Raw genomic sequence first — 21,630 nt, forward strand, 5'->3', positions numbered from 1 at the left:
AACTGTACAGTTATACCGAATCGAAAAGCCATTCCCTTCAGGTCGCCTGTGCAGGTCAACTGACGGCCCCTACACACGCTCAGTTATGCGTGCACAGTTGGCCTGTACAGGCATAACTGCGCAGGTATAACTGAGCGTGTGTAGGGCCCTTCAGGGTGTCCCAGAAAAACGAGTACCTTATTCTTTCCACTGTTTTCTCTATCCCCATGTGCCCCCCAAACACTGAGGAGTGAGCTATTTGCATTATCTGTTCTCTCCTGCTTCGGGGCAGAACGAGCTGTGCTACTCCTTCCCCGAGGATTTTGTCCGGGTGCCATAAGAGTTCACCAGCCATGAAGTAGTTAGCCTTCCCCTCCTTCGCATTCTCCCAAGCTTCCAGCAAGTCCATACACAGGTTTTACTCTCGAAGGAAGTCGTCCCTTATCGATACCACCGCCACTTCCCCTCTTTCTTTAGCCCTGCTCTCCTCTATAGTTTCTGATGATGGTCCCTCCGATTGACTTGGGTTGCAGCTGCCATGTAGTGACTCTTCTTCTTCAGTCCTCCCCTCCTGTCCCGTCACCTCGCTCAGGGCACTGATCCCCCGTAAACTGATTTTGCCGTATTCGTTCTGGTTGTCTTCGTTTCCCCCCAACAGGTCCCTTACATCTGGCGGTAACAAGACCTCCTCTACTAGATTTTTCGCTACCGCACACAGGACCTCCTGATGCGTCACGTTGGGTTTGTCCCCGATCGCCATTCCTAATGGGATGCTTAAAAGTGGGCATTTCACAGCGGGGCCGAAAATTCCTCTCAAGAAGATGGTTGATTTTCCATGTGTTGGAATTCTCGGAACTACATCCTGTCCAGGGACGTAGCCAGGGGGTGAACTATCTCTGCAGTCCTTAGTAACTACCAGTCCTAATGAACTACCGGTCGGAGGACTGAAGCTAAGGACCGCTTCGACTACTAGTAGTTAAGAGGTACTATGTACTACCAGTCCTTAAGGTCACGTGACGTGAAACAGTAGTTAGAGGGGGAGAAAATTTTTGGTTTCGAGAGTAACAGATCTCTAACCAATCGGGATGCTGTTTGAAGCCTACAACTACTACTAATTATTTAACAATCGTTTTTCCGCAGTGGGTTGTGGCAGCGATTTCATGTTTACAAACAAACATGTTGTAAACAAACTTTTTCCGAGGGACTCGCCATACATTTTTTTGTCACCCGTGTTTTGCAATTTTTTTTGCTCTAATATCGCTGGCTAGTTTAATTATTTTGTAAACGTATGAGGACGTTGCATTTTTCATCTTGCGACTTCTTTTTAGAATAAGATTCAGTATATAATAATAGTCAAAGTATTTTTCTTGTCCGAGCTCATGGACCCCACTTTTAGATGATTGAAGAAGCGAGTATATGGGACCCCAGCTGCATATATGTGGGTCGCATACTGATGAAATCAAAATTTGAAAAAAAAAAAAAATTCTTACAACAAAACGTAAGATTTTAAATTAAGGTTACCGGCACTAGCTGAGCCTATGGCCGTAATGTGCCTTTTCGGGGCAGACTTTCCCTTTTTTTGGGGGGGGGGGGGCTTCTTCTTGAAAGGGTTATTATGCAAAATAATTATAGAATTTTTGGGCCCCCCTATTCACCTCGGGAGCCCTACTTGAGGCCCCAGCTGAATACTATTTTTAATATTGAGTGTCACTTCTTTTTAAAGACCAATTTGTTAAATGATTTTTTATTATCCATTTTTATTCCTTTTAAATTCATTGAAACAACGAATTGCAAATTCTTTCTGGAGCAACTAAAATAATAAATTATTGATAATTTATAATTAAAAGAATTAACTGCCTTGCTGCGTATTGTAGTTCTGTATTTTAAACTATGGGTTTCTCCTCAGTATTAAAAAATATTATCAGAACATGATTCTCTATGAATGAGCACTTACCTGTTAATGCAAGTGAATACTTCAATATTTAAAATTATATATACTTCTATATTAAAGATCTTTCATCAATTTATCTGTTTCATATTTAGCTTCCAACAAATAACTTCACCTGATAACTTTCATTTGATCGTATATTTCATTTCAGTTCATTAGAAGATGAATGATTGATTGAAGTTGATTAATAGAAACATGAATTGAATAACAACTTACACACATGATTTGTCATACAAACACATTTTATTTCAAACATATGTTCATAGAGAGTCATCATAATCACAATTTATTTGTTGCACTTTTCTTAGAAATCGCACCCTTCAAGAATATAATTTTTTGAGATTCATTAATTTTCATCTGCATCTTCAAATGTTGATTTACCTGAAATTAGAAAGAGGAAGAAAAAAACACTTTTATTATGCTTATCAATCTTTAAATGTACTGTATATTTTATTTCAAATTATAACAGTCTTTAGTAGAGATAATTCGTGCACAATAGCACTTTGTCGACTCGCCACCATTTTATCACAGTAGGATCCAAAATACATCAACTGTGTTTTACAAGGGAGGCCTGGCATTGCACACAGATGCACTTGTTCATGTCTAGATGTATTTACCTAGTTCTTCACAAATCTTAGGAGCCAACATTGCAAAAAAGAAAATCATACTGACACCTAAAATTTTCTATGCAGATCACAAAATATTTGGAGTTTATGTCTGCATCTTCCAATATGTGAAGATCATCACTAAGTGCTGAAAAAGTTCACAAAATTTGCTAATCAGTAAATATGATAATAACATTTTCAAAGAATTAATATTGCTTTTCAGTTAGCAAAGCTTCTAAAGGTTTTTTTTAATGTCCTCCCCTTTCATTTATACGTATAGCCAAGACAAGTTTTTCAACAGTACATGTTTTTACTTGCACTCGTCAAATTTTGAGCGGTACAAGTAGCCATTAAGAAATCATCTATCTTAATTTGCTCAATTCAATTATGTCAAAAAGAGTTGTTCTTTCAATAGTATCTGAAAAAATTATGATTATAAAGAAAATTACTCATAGCAAGATATTTCTCGAGAAAAACCAATATGGTATGGACTAAAAACAATGCCACCTTTCCCCCTACCTGCTTATTTTGTTTTTACACATATAAAACGTGTTGCTGAAATTACAATAATTTCAGAGGGTAGTATGTTTCTGTTAAGTTTTATATTGAGAAATATTCAAGTGATTTTACAGTTTACAATTTTTATGAATTTTGTATTCATCATGCAACATAAATGAGACACTGAAATACATTTCTTAATAAACATGTGAATTTATGTAATACAGTCTCTCCGAAACGCCATTATGTCTGCGATCTGATATAACGCCAAAATTCTTTGGGTGGGATGGTGGCGTTAAATTGGGGTTCGACTTTTTTTGTTCCACTAGGGTTGTTGATACAAATGAAATCAGTGAAAATGATGCGACATAATGTTAAAATTTATGTCATTAAATCATGCATGGAAATATTTTATTTTACATGAAAATAATAATGGAAACTGTTGCTCAAAGTCAAATACAAAGAATTAAAATTACCTTTGTTTGCTCTGGTATAATTGTTTGGTAACCTTGAAAACCTTCACATAACTTCGTAGCTACCTACAGCCAAGTTCCTGGGAAACAAAATTTTTCTAGAGTTAGAAAAGTCTCACAAATGTATATACAATATATATATATATATATCAGCTGTTTACTAACAACATCGTTAAAAAATAAATGCTTGTTAAAAGTTTAAAGTTTAAATGTTAAAAGTTTCAGTTCCATAACATCTCAAAATGTTATATTTTAAAGTTCTTAAGTATTCGACATGGAAATTTTTTTTTCTGTCGTTACCCATACACACAAAATCAAAAACAATTTTTGGCAAAAAATTCAATTTGAACACACACAGCAAGGCCATAACCCAAATACTGAAGTAGTAATATGTTTCAAACACGAATCTGCTTCCTTTCATTATAATATATATACCTCAGCACTAAAAACTGTGCCTGAAATTAAAACTTTGTTTTTTAGTCCCATTGTACGAATTTCATTTTTTTATCAACAAAAATATATAATGATTCCTTATTAAATATTCATCTCAGAGTGCAATTTTTAAAGTAGTAGCATATGATTTTTTTCTGAAAATTTAACTTTCACTAAGTATTACAATATTGTTCATTTGAACAGTTCAAAATATCAAATCTATATTTTAATCCTTTACACTAAATTTAGTGCATGAGTTTTACAAAATTTAATATTTAACATTACTGCCAATTTTTACCATGCTTTATTTCAATTTCACCATTACTCATCACAAAAAAATTAAAATTTTTGTCATTTAGGTGCTATAATTTATTATCAATGAATTGTATTTGTAATTATTTATTTACGCATGTGCTCAATTCATTTAGACATAATTTTTCATTAAAAAAAATTAATGTAGCAGAAAACATAGAATGTAAAATTTCAATTTGATATTATCGTAATTGAAGATTCACCTTTCATTCGCCATGTAAATATTTTCAATACAATCTAAAGTATACATGGGCTATTTGATATTTTTCAGCATTACCAAGTGGGATCCATTGCCCTATTGATTGCGTGACATTATGTCCATTTATATTTTTAAATAACGCATTTACCGAGCAAAAAAATATTAATAATATCTCTAACACTTTTGTTATATAGTTCGATAGCAATAAAATAATTCTTACCTCAGTAATGAACATGCTAGCACTTCGTCGTGGCTTCGATCGCCGATGTCAACATACACGTATGTATACTACAGCAGGTTTTGGAGGATATAACGATGAATCACTTCAACTTTGATGACACCGAAGATATAATCCAAGTTTTATCTGTCATTATTATCGTAAAAAAATTTTTAATTCGAAAAAAAAAACAGCATATTTCATCGCTAAATATCACAGCAAGAGCTCGCGGCCAGAGACGAAATTTCCTCTTTTCCAAGATGGCCGCCGTGAACTACTTTTCTTGCTGCTTTAGGACTGGTGCTAGGCAGTCCTTAGCAGCGGTCCTAAGTAACTACTAAAAAAAAGTCCTTAGCTTAGAGATAGTACCGAAAAGTCAAACTACTGGCCATCTAAGGACAAATCGGGGCTTAACTACTTTTTTTCGGCTAAGGACCGCAGAGATAGTTCACCACCAGAAATTTCGTTCGGGGGGGGACCACTCTCATTTCGGGGGGGGGGGGACCAAAGTGACAGAACAGTGGATTTGGCCATCTTTTCCCCTTTTTTGGGTCATTTTCTCACATTTCGGGGGGGGGGGACCAGACCCCCAAGTCCCCCCCCCCTCTCTACGCCCTTGGTCCTGTCTCACCACGGTAATCTCGGTGCCCGAATCCACGAGAGCCGTAACCAACTTCCCATTCACGCTAACCGAAATCCTTTCCAACTTGCAGAGATGTTCCCGGATGGAACTCCCCTCAGTTTTCTGCCCGAACGATCGAACCCTTGCCACAATGGCTCTTTCTTGTTCTTCTATTTCTGTCTCTAATGTTTGCGCTCGATTTATATTAGCCCTTCTTCGACTATCTCCAGCTTCAGCTACGTTGCGCTCCGCAAACACAGGGCAGTTGCGTCGAAAGTGAAACCTCGAGTTGCATTCGAAACATGTAGGCTGCCTCCGATTCTCCCTTAATTGCGTCCATTTTCTATTACCCTCATATGATTTGTTCTCACTGCCGTGCGGCTGCCCTGGTCCCCGTTCGTTTGATATATCCCGATGTTCATCCCTCCAGTTTAACCCCCCGTAGTGTCTTCCTTTAGATGCAGCAAATGTGTCGCATTCTCTCCCGAGGTCTCGAGGTTTTAGCCAACCTTCACCTTGTCGAATACCAATGTGGGACGCTGTCTCTGGATCCAACGTTTGGAACATTTTATCGGCCACCACTAATGCATTGATGCTTTCGACATCCTGAGCCCCTCTCAAACTAATGTAATGTTCCCATTGTGACGCGAGTCTTGTCGCGAACTGAACGAACGTCTCTTCCTTGTTTCGCCTAGTCTTCCTGAAATTTTCCAGGCAGGTCTGGGGAGAGGGTTGATATTCCCTTAGTACGATTGTTTTTAGTTCATCGTAATCATCGTACTGATCACAGTTCATGCACGTAAGTAGATTCGCTGCCCTTTCTCCTAGCATGCAAATCAAAATCTTTGATTTTGCTTCCTCCGGCACCTTCTCACTAACAAACGCTTTTTCTAGGCTGGTAAAAAAATAACTCCAGCCTTCAGGCTCTGAGGGGACCTTTACTGTCAGCATTTTCACTACCCTCAAAACCTCATCTAGGGCTCTAGTTCCCCTATTTCCCGTCTCGTTTGGATTGCTCCGATTAGCTGAGTCGATGCGCAACTTCTCCATTGCTAACCGCTCCTCGCTTTCCAGCCTAAACTGTCGTTCCCTCTGTTCAATCCCCCTCTGGATTTCCTCCCTCTCTACTCTTTCATTTTTTATTGTTTCCAAAAGCACTCTAGCCGTTTTTTCTTCATATGCTTTGCTGTTCAAAATAATGCTATTCAACTCTAATACCTTTGAGTCTGGTGTTACCTCTTCTCCTAGCTCTATGGCCAGTACCCTAAGCTCTTCTTTTCGATACTTCAAAAGGTAGGACATTTTGCTATTGCATGTATATATATATATAAATGTCTAAAAAATTCCTGCACACAAAAGAAAGGAATGGTAACAAAATCTCGATGGCAAAACAATGATAAACAAACGATTGAAATTATTCAAGAACACTGTACATATCAAATTATAACCAAGCTCAATTATTGCGATCAAGCTTCGCACTCACCAACCGCAAAAAAAAAAACATCGCATCTCATTTCATAAGTGCTCGTTCTTGTGAACCTGCTTTTCCCTTCATTTTCACTTTTCAAAAGCGGATAAAAAAATCTCGCAGAAATTTTTGTATATATTACATATTAAAACTATTATATCGTCCAAGAAGGCTTTCAGTCTGAATTCCAACATCTAACTTAAGGAGAGAGAAAAGAACAGAAGCATAGACTTACTCGACCGGTGTTCCTCCACTGAAGTTATGCTCCCTCGTTGCATTCAGGAACTCACTGCTGCACCGACCTATTCGACCAGCGTTCGCACCACTGGATACTGCGAAGTCCACAAAGTTCAATGCCGAACCACGATCACACCACTCGATACTCCGAAGTTCACGAAGTCTGATGCCAAACAATCTCTTCGGAGGTGTCATCGTTGCCACCACTGTAAAGTTTCGCTATTGTTCGTCTGCGAAACCCTTTCTTCAATAAGAGAAAATACTCGATTTCATCACACCAACACGCTGTATTTTTCTTTGAGATTTTAATAACTCAGACCACATAACAAAACAAAACTCATATGTACAAAAAAAACTACCACACAGTTTCGCGATTTGAAATTTCTCTCGCCATCCTGAGAAGCCGCAATAGTTCGAAATTTTGAATCATGATGAAATAGAAAAGAATAAACTCGAAAGAAATGATATAGAGACACATACACCAAAAAAAGTTAATTCAACCCAGAGAAGAGCCTTTTTGTTAAATGTGAATTAAGAATTATTGATTAAAAATACCGATTTAAAGATGAAGTGGGACGGGGAAAAAAAACACCAGCTGCAACGTCACTGGGAAGAGTAAAAAAAAAATGGTGGCTGCCACTCTAAAAACTTTGTTTACAATTGTAGTTCGTACTCCTACCGCTTCAACAGATTTGGCACGCAAGTTTACTACTGGTCTTTTCATAGAATTGACAACGCTTTATCTTTATTCAGCTTTGGTTTTTAACCAATCGGAGACGACGCGGGTTTCCAGAATCGGAAACACGGGTTCATTATGCACGGGTGCACATCCTTAAGCCCGGTTTTCCTAGGAAAAAGTTTTCTACGGTGTGTGCAGCGTGAAATCGCTGATTGGTTAAAAACCTGAAATTCACGTTTTTTAACCAATCAGCGTTTTCACGCTGCACACGGTGCAGGCATAGCCCACTAAACAATTAGTTAGTTACAATTTAGTAGCCCACCAAACAGTTAGTTACAATTTAGTAGCCCACTAAACAATTACATAGACAATGAATGTCTAGTCGGCCGTGGTGCAGGTAACCTGCTCCTAGGAAAACCGAGCTTTAGGTACTAGATATACTCTGCCGGGCTACAGCTTCACGACGTATCGGATATACAATACATTGTGTGTGTATATCCTTAAATTTCAGATGATCCGATAAGCAAGCCCTTTGACGGTCAAATTTCTCTTTGATCGTCGACACCTCGATTTTAATGACTCAAAACGACAGCACTTTATGGACTAGCTTTGTTTATTGCTTTATTGAACGCGGTAATATTCATTCATGCACGGTTATTATACGTTATTGTGTTTTTAAATTATTAAGTTTGCCGTGATCAACACTTTTTGCGACAGTTACACGTTAAGCGTGATACTCCAGTTTTGAAAGATAACGTCAAAAAGTTTGCTTAAAAAACACACACGCACAACACATAAAGGCTTGGTGAGAACAAAAAAATATCGTTCGACTCAAAGTAGAAGAAATGTTGTGAAGGTTTTTAACGGCATGAAGGGATTCCCAATTATTACCGCATCTTTTAATCGATTGAAATATGAGGTTGTTTTTGCATGTGATCGAAAATGTTCCTGAATTTTTTTTTCTTACGTTTGAATGTCAGTCGTAAAGGTAATGTACAAGAAAGTTGAATTCAGAGCGCTTGTCAAAATTTTCATTCATGTTTTTTATTGATGCTCATTCATGGTGAAGACGACGCATATACATACGTACAAAATCCCCCCTTTTTTGTCACCTCGTGCTGCTGCCGATCAAATAGCCACGCGCGCGTAGTCAAATATTTTGCTATTCTCTTGAAAAATTCGATTCCCCAGAATATAGTTGTCTTCTTTCGGTGGTAAGATGTTCTGAAAAGATAGAGACGGTAAGGACTGTAGAAGTAGGGACAAGTATGTAACATTAAAAAATATATGATTGATATATTTTCTTATGTGTATAAAAGCTAGGCTATCACATTTTAGGATGTGGTGCAATAAAATATAAACATTTTTTTTCAAACTATCCATAAAATATGGAATTTTGAATGTAAGACAAGAGACGATAATGATGTTTCGTAGATATCTCTTTCTTCTCTGAGAGTGTATAATATTTATGAAATAATCCCGTGGAATCTACAAATTATTAACCCGGATGCCCTTAGGAATGGGACGGGGGTGCATCAGAAGTATTATTAAATAATCCATATTTTAATATATATCGAAATGTAAATCCACATTGGATGCTGAAAAGAAAAACAGAAATTTAAAATGTTTTAATGCCTCGGGAAAGAAATTTTACATTTCAAAAGAATCGCTGAAATAGCAGTTCCGTATTGAAAAACTGTTCACATTTTTGCCACTAGTAGTGTTTGCCGTAGTAGTGTCCTTTCTTACGAACGGAAACAAGCGACTTCACCTAGGGAACATATTCTCGAACGCATTTTAAAATTTAGAAATCTGGTAACCGTAGTATTTAACAAATAAAGAAACTGAATTATTCCATTTACTTTCGACGCAAAATCAAGATAGAGAATTAGGATTCTTGCTCTAATTGACTTATCGTTTTTAGATGAGGAGGAATGCCGGAAAAGAAACTTATTTAAATTTATCAAATATCTATGATTCCAGAAGAAATATATGAGCCACAACTATACAAATACAAATACAACGCCACAACAGGCAAATTGCCCAACGAGGTGGCTGACTTAAGACATCATGGATCCCCGAGCCATTTTTTGGAGGCCCTACCTACTACTGCTACACCCAACCCCCAACGAATCGGTACATGCGGGAATGTGCGTGTGCGTGTAGTGAAACCTGACGTGACGTTTTTTTTGTTTCTCTGTAATGCTTGTTATGTGTAGTGCTGCCATCTGCCAACCAGTTTTTTTTCTAACTATGAGTGAAGTGTTATGATTGAATGATTTATCGTTGTAGGACTGTTGCTCTCTGTGGCGAGACTTTTTAACGGGGAGATCGGCTCGCATTTGCGCCTTGAAGTTGGGAACCACAGAAAACCAACTTCAGCCGACCACCACTGTGGGGTTCGAACCCGGATCCTCGCATCGCGAGTCCGTCACTATAACCATTCGACCACCACAGCGGCCACTACGGAATAACTATGTTAGTTATTCCTGCTATAAATGTTAGTGTTATAAAATTAACGATTTGCTTCAATCCTACTATTTCAATTTTCAATACGAGATTTTTTTTTTTTCAGGGCAGAAGCTCTCATCCTCATTTGACGTCGGCTTTAGCAGAACAAATCCTAGCATCTGCTTGTGAAAACGAAAGTCAAAACGCCAAACGCATGCGCCTTGGCCTAAAACCATTACCTGTACGTAAGAATGAATTTTAATTTTCATTGAGAATTTCAATATATCTCCTTAGTAGCACATGAATATAGAAAGAAGTAGAGCTTATGGTAACAGTAGATGTCGTACAATATGAAATCGGCATAGATTAGGTGACGCAATTCGACTTAAAATATCCTATTTAAGGCTCAATGACATTGGACTAGTTTAGTAGCTACTCACTGCTACTAAAATCGCTCTAGGTAATAGCGTTATCTATTACTATTATTATAGTAAACTCGCCGATCGCTTTGCTAGTGCGCAGTGATGGTAACCTCGTCAAGCAAAATTTCTCTTTTGACTAAATTTTTCCCACACATTCCGAAAATTGCGCTGCCATCTATCGGTGGAAATATGCAGTCAAGTATTTTACACTATAGAAAAGTATTGTTTTGTATTTATATATTTTTTTCAACAAAAATTCTTTTGTTGGATGAACTCTCAAAATTTCCCACAAACACCACGAAATTTCCCATGTGGACCAATTTTGGCCAATTTTTCCCACGAATATGGGAAATTTCCCACGAGTTACCATCACTGCTAGTGCGAGTAAAGTCGAAAAGCCTGAGCTACGTGGGCTACTTTTCTCCGCGATATACTCGCCAACGTTTTTTTCTTTTTTTTCCATATCCTGGGTGCCATACCGGTTTTTCCACTTTTCTTTCTACTTGCTTTTACTCACAACAAAAGAGAACGGCGACAATTAGAAAAGGAGAAGAGAGAAAATCCGATTCTAGCTCATCTATTAGTCCGTTTCAGGTTAACTTTGCAGTGAAAGGGAAGCTACGAGGGAACCGCATCACTCGTTGCTATGGGAACGAAAGCCTCTTAACCAATGTATCGATGCGCGGCCTCGGTAAGGTATGGCCGATTCTCGCCAATCTCACTGAGAAAAATATTTTTTACGTGTAACGTAATTGCACAGTTAAATTAGTAATAATTATTATAGAATTAAAAGAAAACCATTGCCGATACTTTCAGAAATTAAAGTGAGGTTTTTGAAATCATTTGTTTTGTTTTTTGATTAGAAAGTGTTTTAAAAATTTGGAAAAAATAATTATCTTCTATCAGCTTGTCACTTACTCTTCATTGATGTGCCGTAAGTAACTCTAAAAATTTCAAAAAAACAGTGATATGTTTCTGCAATATTTCCCTTCCCTCAGCTGAAATTTATTTTTTTTTAAAAAAATCCAAACAATATTATGAAAGCAACGACTATAGTTAAAATACTGTATATTAACCATGGCTCTCAAAAACTTGGGTATTTTTAATTTTTTCTTCAATTTATATGGAACAAATTAACGTTTAATAAAATTCAGAAGAAGCAGATTAACTATGTTTTCACGTGTAAATGCAGGAATAGCACCAAATAATAATAATGATACGGAAAAGTTTAGAATTTTTCTACTCACTTTTCTTGCCGAAATTTTCGTCGCTCGACCTTACCCCCTTCCCCGAACGGTATACGTCGCTGCCACTTGTTTTCACGACATCTTTAGTCTTTTGTTACTGTTAATGTGCTGCTGATGGTTATTATGGATAATTCTTATCGAGTTTTGTTTACAGCGAGTATTCAAAAACCAAAAACATAGTATTCAGGAATGGAAGACCAGAGAACTTTGGCGTGGCTCTATCTGGTGAAAATAAAGACACAACTGTCACATACAAGATGAAAGCCCAAACCGTTGTGGACCCCCCCCCCCCCCATTTGTTTTATCTGAAGAGACACGAAAGGCAAGGGGCATCTGAAGAAACAGGTGGGTGGAAGATGGCGTCCGTTCGTGTGAGTGGAAGCCGCGACTCTGTCAACACTCTCCGTGATCGGAAACTAAAACTATCCCATAAACATGGCAAAAAATAAATAATTAAGAAAAAGGAGGACATAAAACCAAAACTTCTGCACCCATAGAGGGCCTCTCATAACAATAGCGGTGCTCTCGTAGAAGAGAAACACTGAAACACTTCTTGTAATCTATGAGTGAATATCTGAATTCACTGAAGCCTATTTTTGGGAGAAAATAAAACTGATTGAATATTCGTTTTTATGTAAGCCTATAACTGCATGTAAAACAATGAAAAATTGTATCGTTATGGAAAATTCAACCAAATAACGAAAAAAAAATATATATACAGTATACAATTGTGTAACGGAAAAAACACGACAGCGAGTTGGCTGGGAAAATTTCTATTGGCGGGGAAAATTTCTAGGATATCGCGCCAGAGTGTCGTTGCCGTTGCTATGGATTTTTGATAATGATAACAAATATTTTTTATAATTTAAAAATTTTAAACAAGTAAACATCGGTTCAAAACGATGTTTTTTCAGTATTTTTTTCAAAATCATATAAAAAATTGAAATATTCTGTATAAAGGTTCATCTTAAACCTCCGATATATGAGAACTATATTTTGCGGCGAAGGAATACACTCTCTACCTTTCTCTTCACTGCAAAGTTAACCTGAAACAGACTATAGTGAGCGATTTTACTAGTCGAGTGTAATTGAAACTCGCTGAGCTAGTTGAAACCGGTTCTCTCGCCAGTTACACCGCTCAAAACAAATAAGGGATATTGCGAGTTTGGTGATAATTAGCTACATAACCACCTCGTTTTTTTATTCGTGGTGGAAGAAAATGAAAAGTTGAAATGCAAATTTATCACATTCGCAAACTTCGGAAGATGCAGGTTTTTTTGTGAATCAAAAATCACGTGTCACCAGCAGCTAATGGAACATAGCTTGCAACAAACTCTGTAAAGCTGACCGAAAGGAACTATCGAATGATTCTTAATTGCCTAAACTAATTAATGCCATGTCTCAACAGCGTGATTTAGCCGAATCGGAAGCCTGGAGGACTATCGGTCATGTAAAAGCAGGTCAAAGACAAACCGTTGTAGCGGAAGTCATTGGCATTTCTCAAAGTGTGATTTCCCGTCTGTGGAATCGATTTTTGGAAACTGAAGATGTAAGCCGAAGATCAGGGCACAAGTCGTTGCTTTGACGAGACGCCACTGTGCTGCCCGCAGACGGTAGGCGACAAGAACATGTCGGTTGAGGGTCGACATGAATGGTTCAATGTTCTGTTCTCGAATGGGTTCGGTTCCACTTTTCAACCTGAGAATAAGCGGCTGTTGATCTGGAGAGAACGTGGCACTTGGAACAATCCCGCATTCATGCATGAAAGTACCCGGTATGGAGGAGGCATTGATGGTTTGGGCGGGTATCTTCATAAATTTCCGCACCTAGTTGTACATCATCAGGATCACTGACGACTCAGCGCAATAGAGATGAGATTATCAGACCTGTGGTGATACCCTATGCTGCAGCAGTTGGAAATGAATTCCTTTTCATGGACGATAACGTTACCCCACATCGTGCTCGTCTTGTGGGTGAATTCCATTTTGACGAAAAAATTCCTTCAAATGGACTGGCCATCGTGTTCTCCTAACATGAATCCCACTGAACATGTTTGGGCCATTCTGGGGAAAAGTTGCTGGTCGTCCATCATCCCCACAACCTTGAACAGCTGGAAACCCCACTTCAGCAGGAGTAGGGCAGAATACCTCAGCCCCACGTCAATAATGTTTGCAACTCCATGCCTCACACGTTTTAAACATTTTTTTTTCTTTTGAGGAAGCCGTACTCCGTATTAGAAATGATTTTCATCCAAAAAAATCATTTTTTGCTTTTTAATGCATAAAATGCGAATTTTCTGTTCTTCAGCATAAAACTTAAATAAAAATGTGATTATTCCATGTAGCATGTGAAATTATCTTTTTTCATATCGTATTACACCTCTGGATCACATTTCGGCGTCCAAAACTTTCCCTCTGATCTGCTGCTCACAACGGAAACCGCTATATCCTCTAACTGTTTTGAGCAGTGTACTTTACTCTCCAGAGAAATAATAACTGTAGTCCGTCTGTGGTTAAGTTTGCAGTGAAGCGAAAGGTAGAGTATACGTATCATTGCGCCGCAAAATATAGTTTCCCGTCTCGGGGGCTGTTTAGAAAAACATTTCTACAGAAATTTCAGGGTTATTCATAATTTTGTAAAAAAAACATTTAAAAACACCACCATTGTTTTTATAAATGCATTGACTTTAAAAAAAATTAATTCGGGAAAATATATTCGTTGCCATTATTAATGCTCTTCGGCAACTGCGTCCACATATGTTGGCTTTATATTTTTGAAAGTTTTCTCGCCAAAATTGCCGTTACGTGTTGTCGATCTGTATTTTGCTGAAATGACCTATTTCTCAATTTCGTTATTTGTTGAAATAAAAAATTAAGAAGCCATGAAAATTTTTACAATTAATTTTTACATTGAGCCGTAGATTCAGACGAACATTAAATAATCCAGTAGGGTCAACTGCGGTAAGTGTGGCACAAAAAAATTAAAGTTTGACTTTGGGACAATTCTGTGGGTAAACTAATAGAGCTGCGAAGCATTTTTTTTTTTATTATTTCGTCCACAAAATAATTGACAAATAACTTTTAATCCAATTTGGGACAAATGTGTCACAGTTTTAACAGAAAAAGTTTATTTTAAAAGCTAGTTGGTATACCGCATACACACCCCTTGAATTGGGCAAGTGTGGTACCAATTTTTTTTTCACTTTTACAAATACCTTAGAAGCTATAAAAGGGTGAGTTTAAGTAGATACCTTTCTTTTCTCCCTACAAGAATTTTTTTTGCGTACCTCAAACGATAGTCTTCCAAACACTGAATAAAACTTGTTAAATGCAAAAATCCTGAAAAACTTAAAACAATGTGCTATCAGAAACAAATACCTTTTAAAAGCTGTAAAGTTAAAAGATAAACATGAATACAACAAAAAGATACATATTCTGAAGATGAATTAAGGTGCTTTATAGACATGCATAGATACAAATTTCAAGATGCTGTGAATTCTAGCAAATATTTTCATTCGTTTCTGTGAAATGGCTAGTACGTGCCCAACGGAATTAAGGAAACGTATGAGCCATTAAGTATAGGAACTCATTTTTTAAATTAATTCATGGACACATTTGACCCATCACTTTTACTTCATTTTCATCATCTGCTCCTTCCAAGGCGACTCAAAGGTATTGATTTGCTATACTTTTTTTCAATCCCCGTAAAACACGACAACAACTGTGCATTCTTTTGAGTGTTCAAATCTTCAACTAGATAAAAAAAACTAGTCAAACAACTACAAACACTCTCCGTCCATCTCTCTCTCTCAGGCCGGGACCTGACTACGGCGCGGTTGCAGGGGGTGAGGTTGGGAGGGAAGGCATCATCTATAGTTTTATTCTGTCAACGCACAGATACAACTGCAACCGCTGAGCGCGGTTTTTTCAACCGAGAAAATCAACATTTTTTTGGACGGTTGGGGTAACCGGAAAGCTGCCATCATGTATTGCAAAAGTTTGAACACCCTGATGACGGTTCGGCTGGACCTGCGGTTGCTGTCTTCCACTGTCTATTAAGTGGTTTGACAAGGAGGGTGATGGGATTTCGGATGCACTAGACAAAGGAATTCCTCTCCTTCTCAGGTTGCCATAAAAATGAGGGGAAAAGACAAATTCGAAGAACTGTATGGTGAAGTTCTATTCGACAGAAGCTAATTCTTTGTTTGGCGCTTTTGCACTGATAACAATAAAAAAAAAACAATGAAGAAAAAATTAAATTTTTCTAACTAATGAAATTTTTTTGCTTTCCTACATGAGCATACATTAAAACTCGGTTATAATGGCATTCATGAACTAACCTAACATGATTACGCTAGAACCGAGATGTATATTTTAGAACACTCGAATGAAATGCATTGGATCCCGATTATAACGTTTTAGCAAAATCCAATTAGTTACCTCATCCAAAAGAGTACAAATTACCACGGGGCCCAACCATTTATAATAAATTCATAAAATATTAGAAGTAAAAATAATCAGACATCTGAAGGAATATATTTTTATATTTGCAAATTCTCCATATCAAACTTTTGAAACATTTATTAAAAGCCTAAGTATGAACCGGGGATGAAATATGTCCCTAAGAGCTGCATTGTGTTTTGCTTTCATTATTCTGTCTTTTTGTTATTTATTTTTGTATCGTATATGAATGTGGCTGTCTATCTGTTGTTTTTGCAATTAAAAAAACCATCTAGGCCAGCGGTTCTCAACCGGTGGTCCGTGTGAACTCCCAAGGGCTCCGCGGCCCTCGAGGAAAATAAAAAAAGAACCAGTAAATTTGAAAAAAATAATTATTAATATTTTTGAATAAAAATAAATCAGTAACTTTGATGAATAAATAAAAAATAGGCCTACGGTGCTCCGCCATAGAAATTATATACTGGAAAGGGCTCCGTGGGTCAAAAAAGAATAAAAACCGCTGATCTAGACAAAACGTTGTATGCGGGTAATATCGAAGAGTGCACTAAGACAATTTTCACACCTACCGTTCTTTTCAAGCAGTTTTTGATTTACAAAGCCGCAACTAGGGAGAGCGGGTCCACTGTATCGAGTGCTGAACTAGAGGGGGCGCCGAATTGCCCCTTTAACACCACTCCTTCTACCCTTTCCTTACACGGGGACGCCAAAAGCTTGCTAGCTCCAGTTAAAAAAGTATCCAGCTGCGGCCCTGTATGTACCTTAAACCTTGCAACATACATACTGATGTACAGGGCCACAACGACATGCGTGGTCAGCCAGGGCAAGCACGCATTTTGGCGCCCCCTTTTAATATTGAAGGAGAGATGAAAGGTTAACATTTGCGCTCCTGTCTGGCTCGGAGTTCGGGGCATCAGTCAGTGCCGTCTTAACGCATGGGCCCACCCGAGCACGGCCCGGGTGCCTCAGAAGAGGGGCCTCCCAAAAATGAGATCCAATTGAAATTTTCAAGGATTTACCATGTAGGGCCTCCTAAAAACCACTTGGTCCGGGGGCCCATAATACTCTTAAGACGACCCTAACACCAGTGCCACCTGCTCCTCTCTAGTTGCGGCCCTGATGCCGTATGTACAGGGTGTTAAGCGGGCCGGGGTAGCAAGTTCAGAGGGGCGGCAAATTTGAGTAATTCTTTACAATAGAGATTTTTCTTCAATTTCTTCAATAAATTTGAGTCACGCATATCGGAATAAAGTTTATAGAAATAACTTTTCGTGAAACGTTGGCTGGTTAAAGGATGAACCCAGTACCTATGAAAGCGTCGGCGTCGCTCATTTCTCCGATTTCTCACGATTAGGTAAGCAATGAACGCCAGGGTCTCTGCCACCGGACTTATCCCGTTGCCGAGATCTCTCCCAGCCCAGCTTCGTGACAGAGTCTGGAACAAAGTGTGTGAATGCACCTAACAGTCTGAGTGTGTAGCTAATGTTGTGTATGATATTTAAGTGCTACCATCTATACTTCAAATTGTGAGTGAAGTGTAATGATTGAATATTTGTTACGTTGTAGGTATGTTGCTCTCTGTGGCGAGACTTTTTAACGGGGAGATCGGCTCGAATTCGCTCCTTGAAGTTGGGAACCACAGAAAACCAACTTCAGCCGACCACCACTGTGGGGTTCGAACCCGGATCCTCGCATCGCGAGTGCGATTACGTAAACAATACAAGCTGTCGTCTCGAAGTCCATACTGGAAATAAAGTAATGCACATGATACACACACACACATAACAGGTCTAGAGGAAGGTGGGATCACGACAAAGATCTCAGGATTCAGGTTACTTCTTAATGACCAGCATCACTTTTTGCCAATAACCGTCTTGGCGCAAACATTGAGTGCACAATGTATTTTTATGAGGTTTTCTTTTAATCCCATTTTTGACTAACGTTGCGTTTGCGCAATGCTTTGTTTAATATTTCTTTTAAATATTTTTCACGTAAATGTTTTTATGAAAGGGGCCATTCAAGTATTACGTAAGCAGATTTTCAGCCATTTTTGACCCCCCCCCTTGTCAGCAAAAATCAGCAAAACACTGACCCCCCCCCCCCGTCAGCAAAATTTCGTCAGCAGCTTAGTGTTATATATATTTCATATCTTCAAAAAAGGGGGTGGTTGATGACGTAAGCAACCTTCAAACCTCCCTCGCCCCCTTGTCATGAAATGTCCGCAAATCCGAAACCCTCTCCCCCCCCCCGATGCTGACGTAATACTTGAATTACCCCAAATGAACATTTTTGGGAACTAAAAGGTCTAATGAGTATCATAATGTTTTTTAAAATTTGATTTTTTACAGTTTTTAAAACATGAAATTTTCAGAAATTTCATTCCGATTTTGAATTTTTTGAATTTTTTTTTCCTGACCATCAAAAGAAATGTATATTTTTTTTAAATAGGAGAAAATAGTTTTTTCCTTGCCTTTTTTTTTGGTCATATGTTGTTTCACAAAATTACAATTATTATACTTAATTTCCATTAATTAGAAATTTAGTTAATTGGAAATTCACTTTAATTACAAAGAAAAACGTGCTAAATTCATGGCCAATTTTTTTAAACTTCAAAAATATGTTATTTAAATAGTTTTTTAATATATGTTATTTAAATTAATTATGATGATTCCAGTCATCATATATAAAAAAATTTGTGCGATTTGGTCACGAATCGTAAAAGCATCAAAAATGGGTCAACTTGTAGGCTGACTTTCTTCAACTCTGAATTAATTTCAAACGGCAAATATTGTTACAGAAAATTAAATTTCATTACATGAATATTTTTATTAGTATATACAGTAAAACCCTTCCTTTTTGTGAACACGAACAGGACAAAAAAATTAAATACATGTAAAATGGGTGACCATTAAAAAGAGGTTTGAAATTCATACTTTTATATATTATACAACTGTAAATTATTATTTGTCCGTAAAAGAGGGAGTATCCGTTAAGAGGGGGTTTTACTGCAATGCAGCTTATGAGCACGAATTTGCATGCTAATTGGAGCCAACTTCAGCTTGGCGAAAATAATTTAGCCAATCCCGAGATGTCACGTGACGTTAAAAAATAAAAAACCCCGGTTGCTAACAGCAGTGTGTGTTTCACGCGAAATTCCACGGTTCCTGATAAGATCAACCGCACCAGCCGAACCGTAGTGTGCCGGCAGCCTTACAATCTACGAACTCTAAAGGGCCCTACACACGCTCAGTTATACCTGCGCAGTTATGCCTGTACAGGCCAACTGTGCAGGCATAACTGAGCGTGTGTAGGGGCCGTCAGTTGACCTGCACAGGCGACCTGAAGGGAATGGTTTTTCGATTCGTTATAACTGTGCAGTTATGCCTGCGCAGGTATAACTGAGCGTTTGTATGGGCCATCAGGTATAACTGCGCAGTTTTTTTCCCCGCTTTCTTATATTCGCCCTTCTCTCTCTTTCTTCCCTCTTCTTTTTTCACTGATAATGTAATAGAACAACTGAATAACTTTGGAGAGGGATTCCATTTGATTATTTTTCTAATGGCGTAATTTTCATTATATTTTCTTGCCATTTCATATCGAATAAAAAAATCGAAATAAAATTTTAGAAATATTTCGACCATTGTTAAAATTCGCAATTTTGCTTCTGAAATCACTCTTTTCAATAAATTTGCCCGAAATTATGAACCGAAACACACAAACTCTATATTCAAATAATGTGCTATAACTATTAATTGTTCATTGATTATTTAGAGAAGAGGTTTTTAACCAGGGTTCTTGGAGATTTTAGGGGCCCCGTGACATCAGATTATTTAGTTTTCACGACTCGAGGTTTATAATGACGAGTGATCTTCGAAACGGGCAGCGCGAATGTTTGGAAGAATTCATTGAAATGTATAGGAATAAGAAATGCTTGTGGCAGGTGAAAACTAAAGATTAAGAAAGATGATAGTTATGAGAGATTGGCGGGGAAAATGAGAGAAGTAGATCCTCTAGCGAAAAGAGACAGTGTTGTTAAAATAATAAACAGTTTGCGAAGCAATTTCCGAAAGGAATTGAAAAAAAAAAAGCTTTGAGTAGAGGTATCTTGATCCATTCTGAGAAAATTATGCCAATCTTTTGGTGCAAATCTCAATTCCTGTAATAATTTAACGTGCGAATATTGTTGCCCTTTTTCTTAACCAATCTTTGTACCACGTTACCCGTTTTTTTTCTTTTTTTTTGAGTTAATAACTTTCAGTGTCATAACCCATCCAACTACACCCAAAGCATCATCTGTGGAAATCATACTAGAAAATTCCGAACTTTATAGACTATGAAAAAATCCGAACTGATCAAAAGACCGCGAAGACAGAAATCGAAGAATGAAAATATCCCCACAGATTGCCTAGAACCGGTTCCAGAAGCTTCGCCTGCACAGGTATAACTGAACGTGTGTAGGCCCCTTAAAATTCACGTCTGCTTGCGGCGACCACTCGTACTCGTGTCGACTGCTCGTACTCGTGTCATAAAATGGTGGGTGATAGAGTATACATAGCACCTCGTTTTTGACGCACACTGGCTGAAAGCATAGGCGGAGATAGACTTGGAAGTCTGGGGGGGGGGGCCACGATCATTATTTCTGGGGGGCACGATGATGATGTCAATTCATGTATGCATATATACATTAGATCAGTCAACTTCACCTTTGACGATGACGGACACCTTCCGCCCATCGGTGCTTTCAGCCAAAGTTCAACAAATGGATATTTTTACCACTTGTAGCCATAATATTGTAAGTAAAAACTTTGAAATTACTCCTTTTATATAAGATAAAACACCGAAAAAATGAGTTATGTCTGATGAATATAGTCGGACCCCGATATGATGACAAATTTGACGAGCGTACCCCGATATAATGACAAATTTGACGAGCGTACCCCGATGTAATGATGACAAATTTTACGATCGTGCACCGATATAATAACTTTTACTATCGTACTCCGATATAATGATACAATGCATGTATGAATTATGTATATCATATAGTACGTTTTATCATGTTTACCAACGACGCGACGCATGTTATTATGCATAATCGCCAGTAAAAGCTACAATTTCTTATTAGTTATTAAATTTACCAATGATGCTTGGGTACTATGCATAATCACAGGTAAAAATGATAAATTTAGAGCAACTTTCAAACTCACAAGACGATTAGTAAGTACATAATAATAACAGTTATTATGTATAATAACCGCATATATATCAAATTTACCGTAACGTAGCCTATATGTTTATTTATCTCATATTCAAATACACTTGTTAAATTTTAAAATTTCAAAGACTAAATAAATAATTTGTTTACTGACCGGAAACTTCATGTT

General features: G+C 37.7%; 1 protein-coding gene across 1 annotated transcript in view; it reads left to right on the top strand.

Moving 5' to 3' along the window:
• LOC149080371 (nucleolar protein 4) overlaps window positions 1-21,630 on the top strand; it is a 632,135-nt gene that overhangs the window by 592,840 nt on the left and 17,665 nt on the right. Inside the window, exon 8 of the mRNA XM_089239501.1 lies at window positions 10,245-10,361. Within this exon, the coding sequence (XP_089095627.1) occupies window positions 10,245-10,361 (117 nt within the window). The remainder of the gene's footprint in view (window positions 1-10,244; window positions 10,362-21,630) is intronic.

This window comes from Pholcus phalangioides, unplaced genomic scaffold (genome assembly GCF_987345545.1).
Source record: "Pholcus phalangioides strain wild (caught in Gottingen) unplaced genomic scaffold, Ppha-v1.0 ptg000011l_1, whole genome shotgun sequence".
NCBI classification, from domain to species: domain Eukaryota; kingdom Metazoa; phylum Arthropoda; class Arachnida; order Araneae; family Pholcidae; genus Pholcus; species Pholcus phalangioides.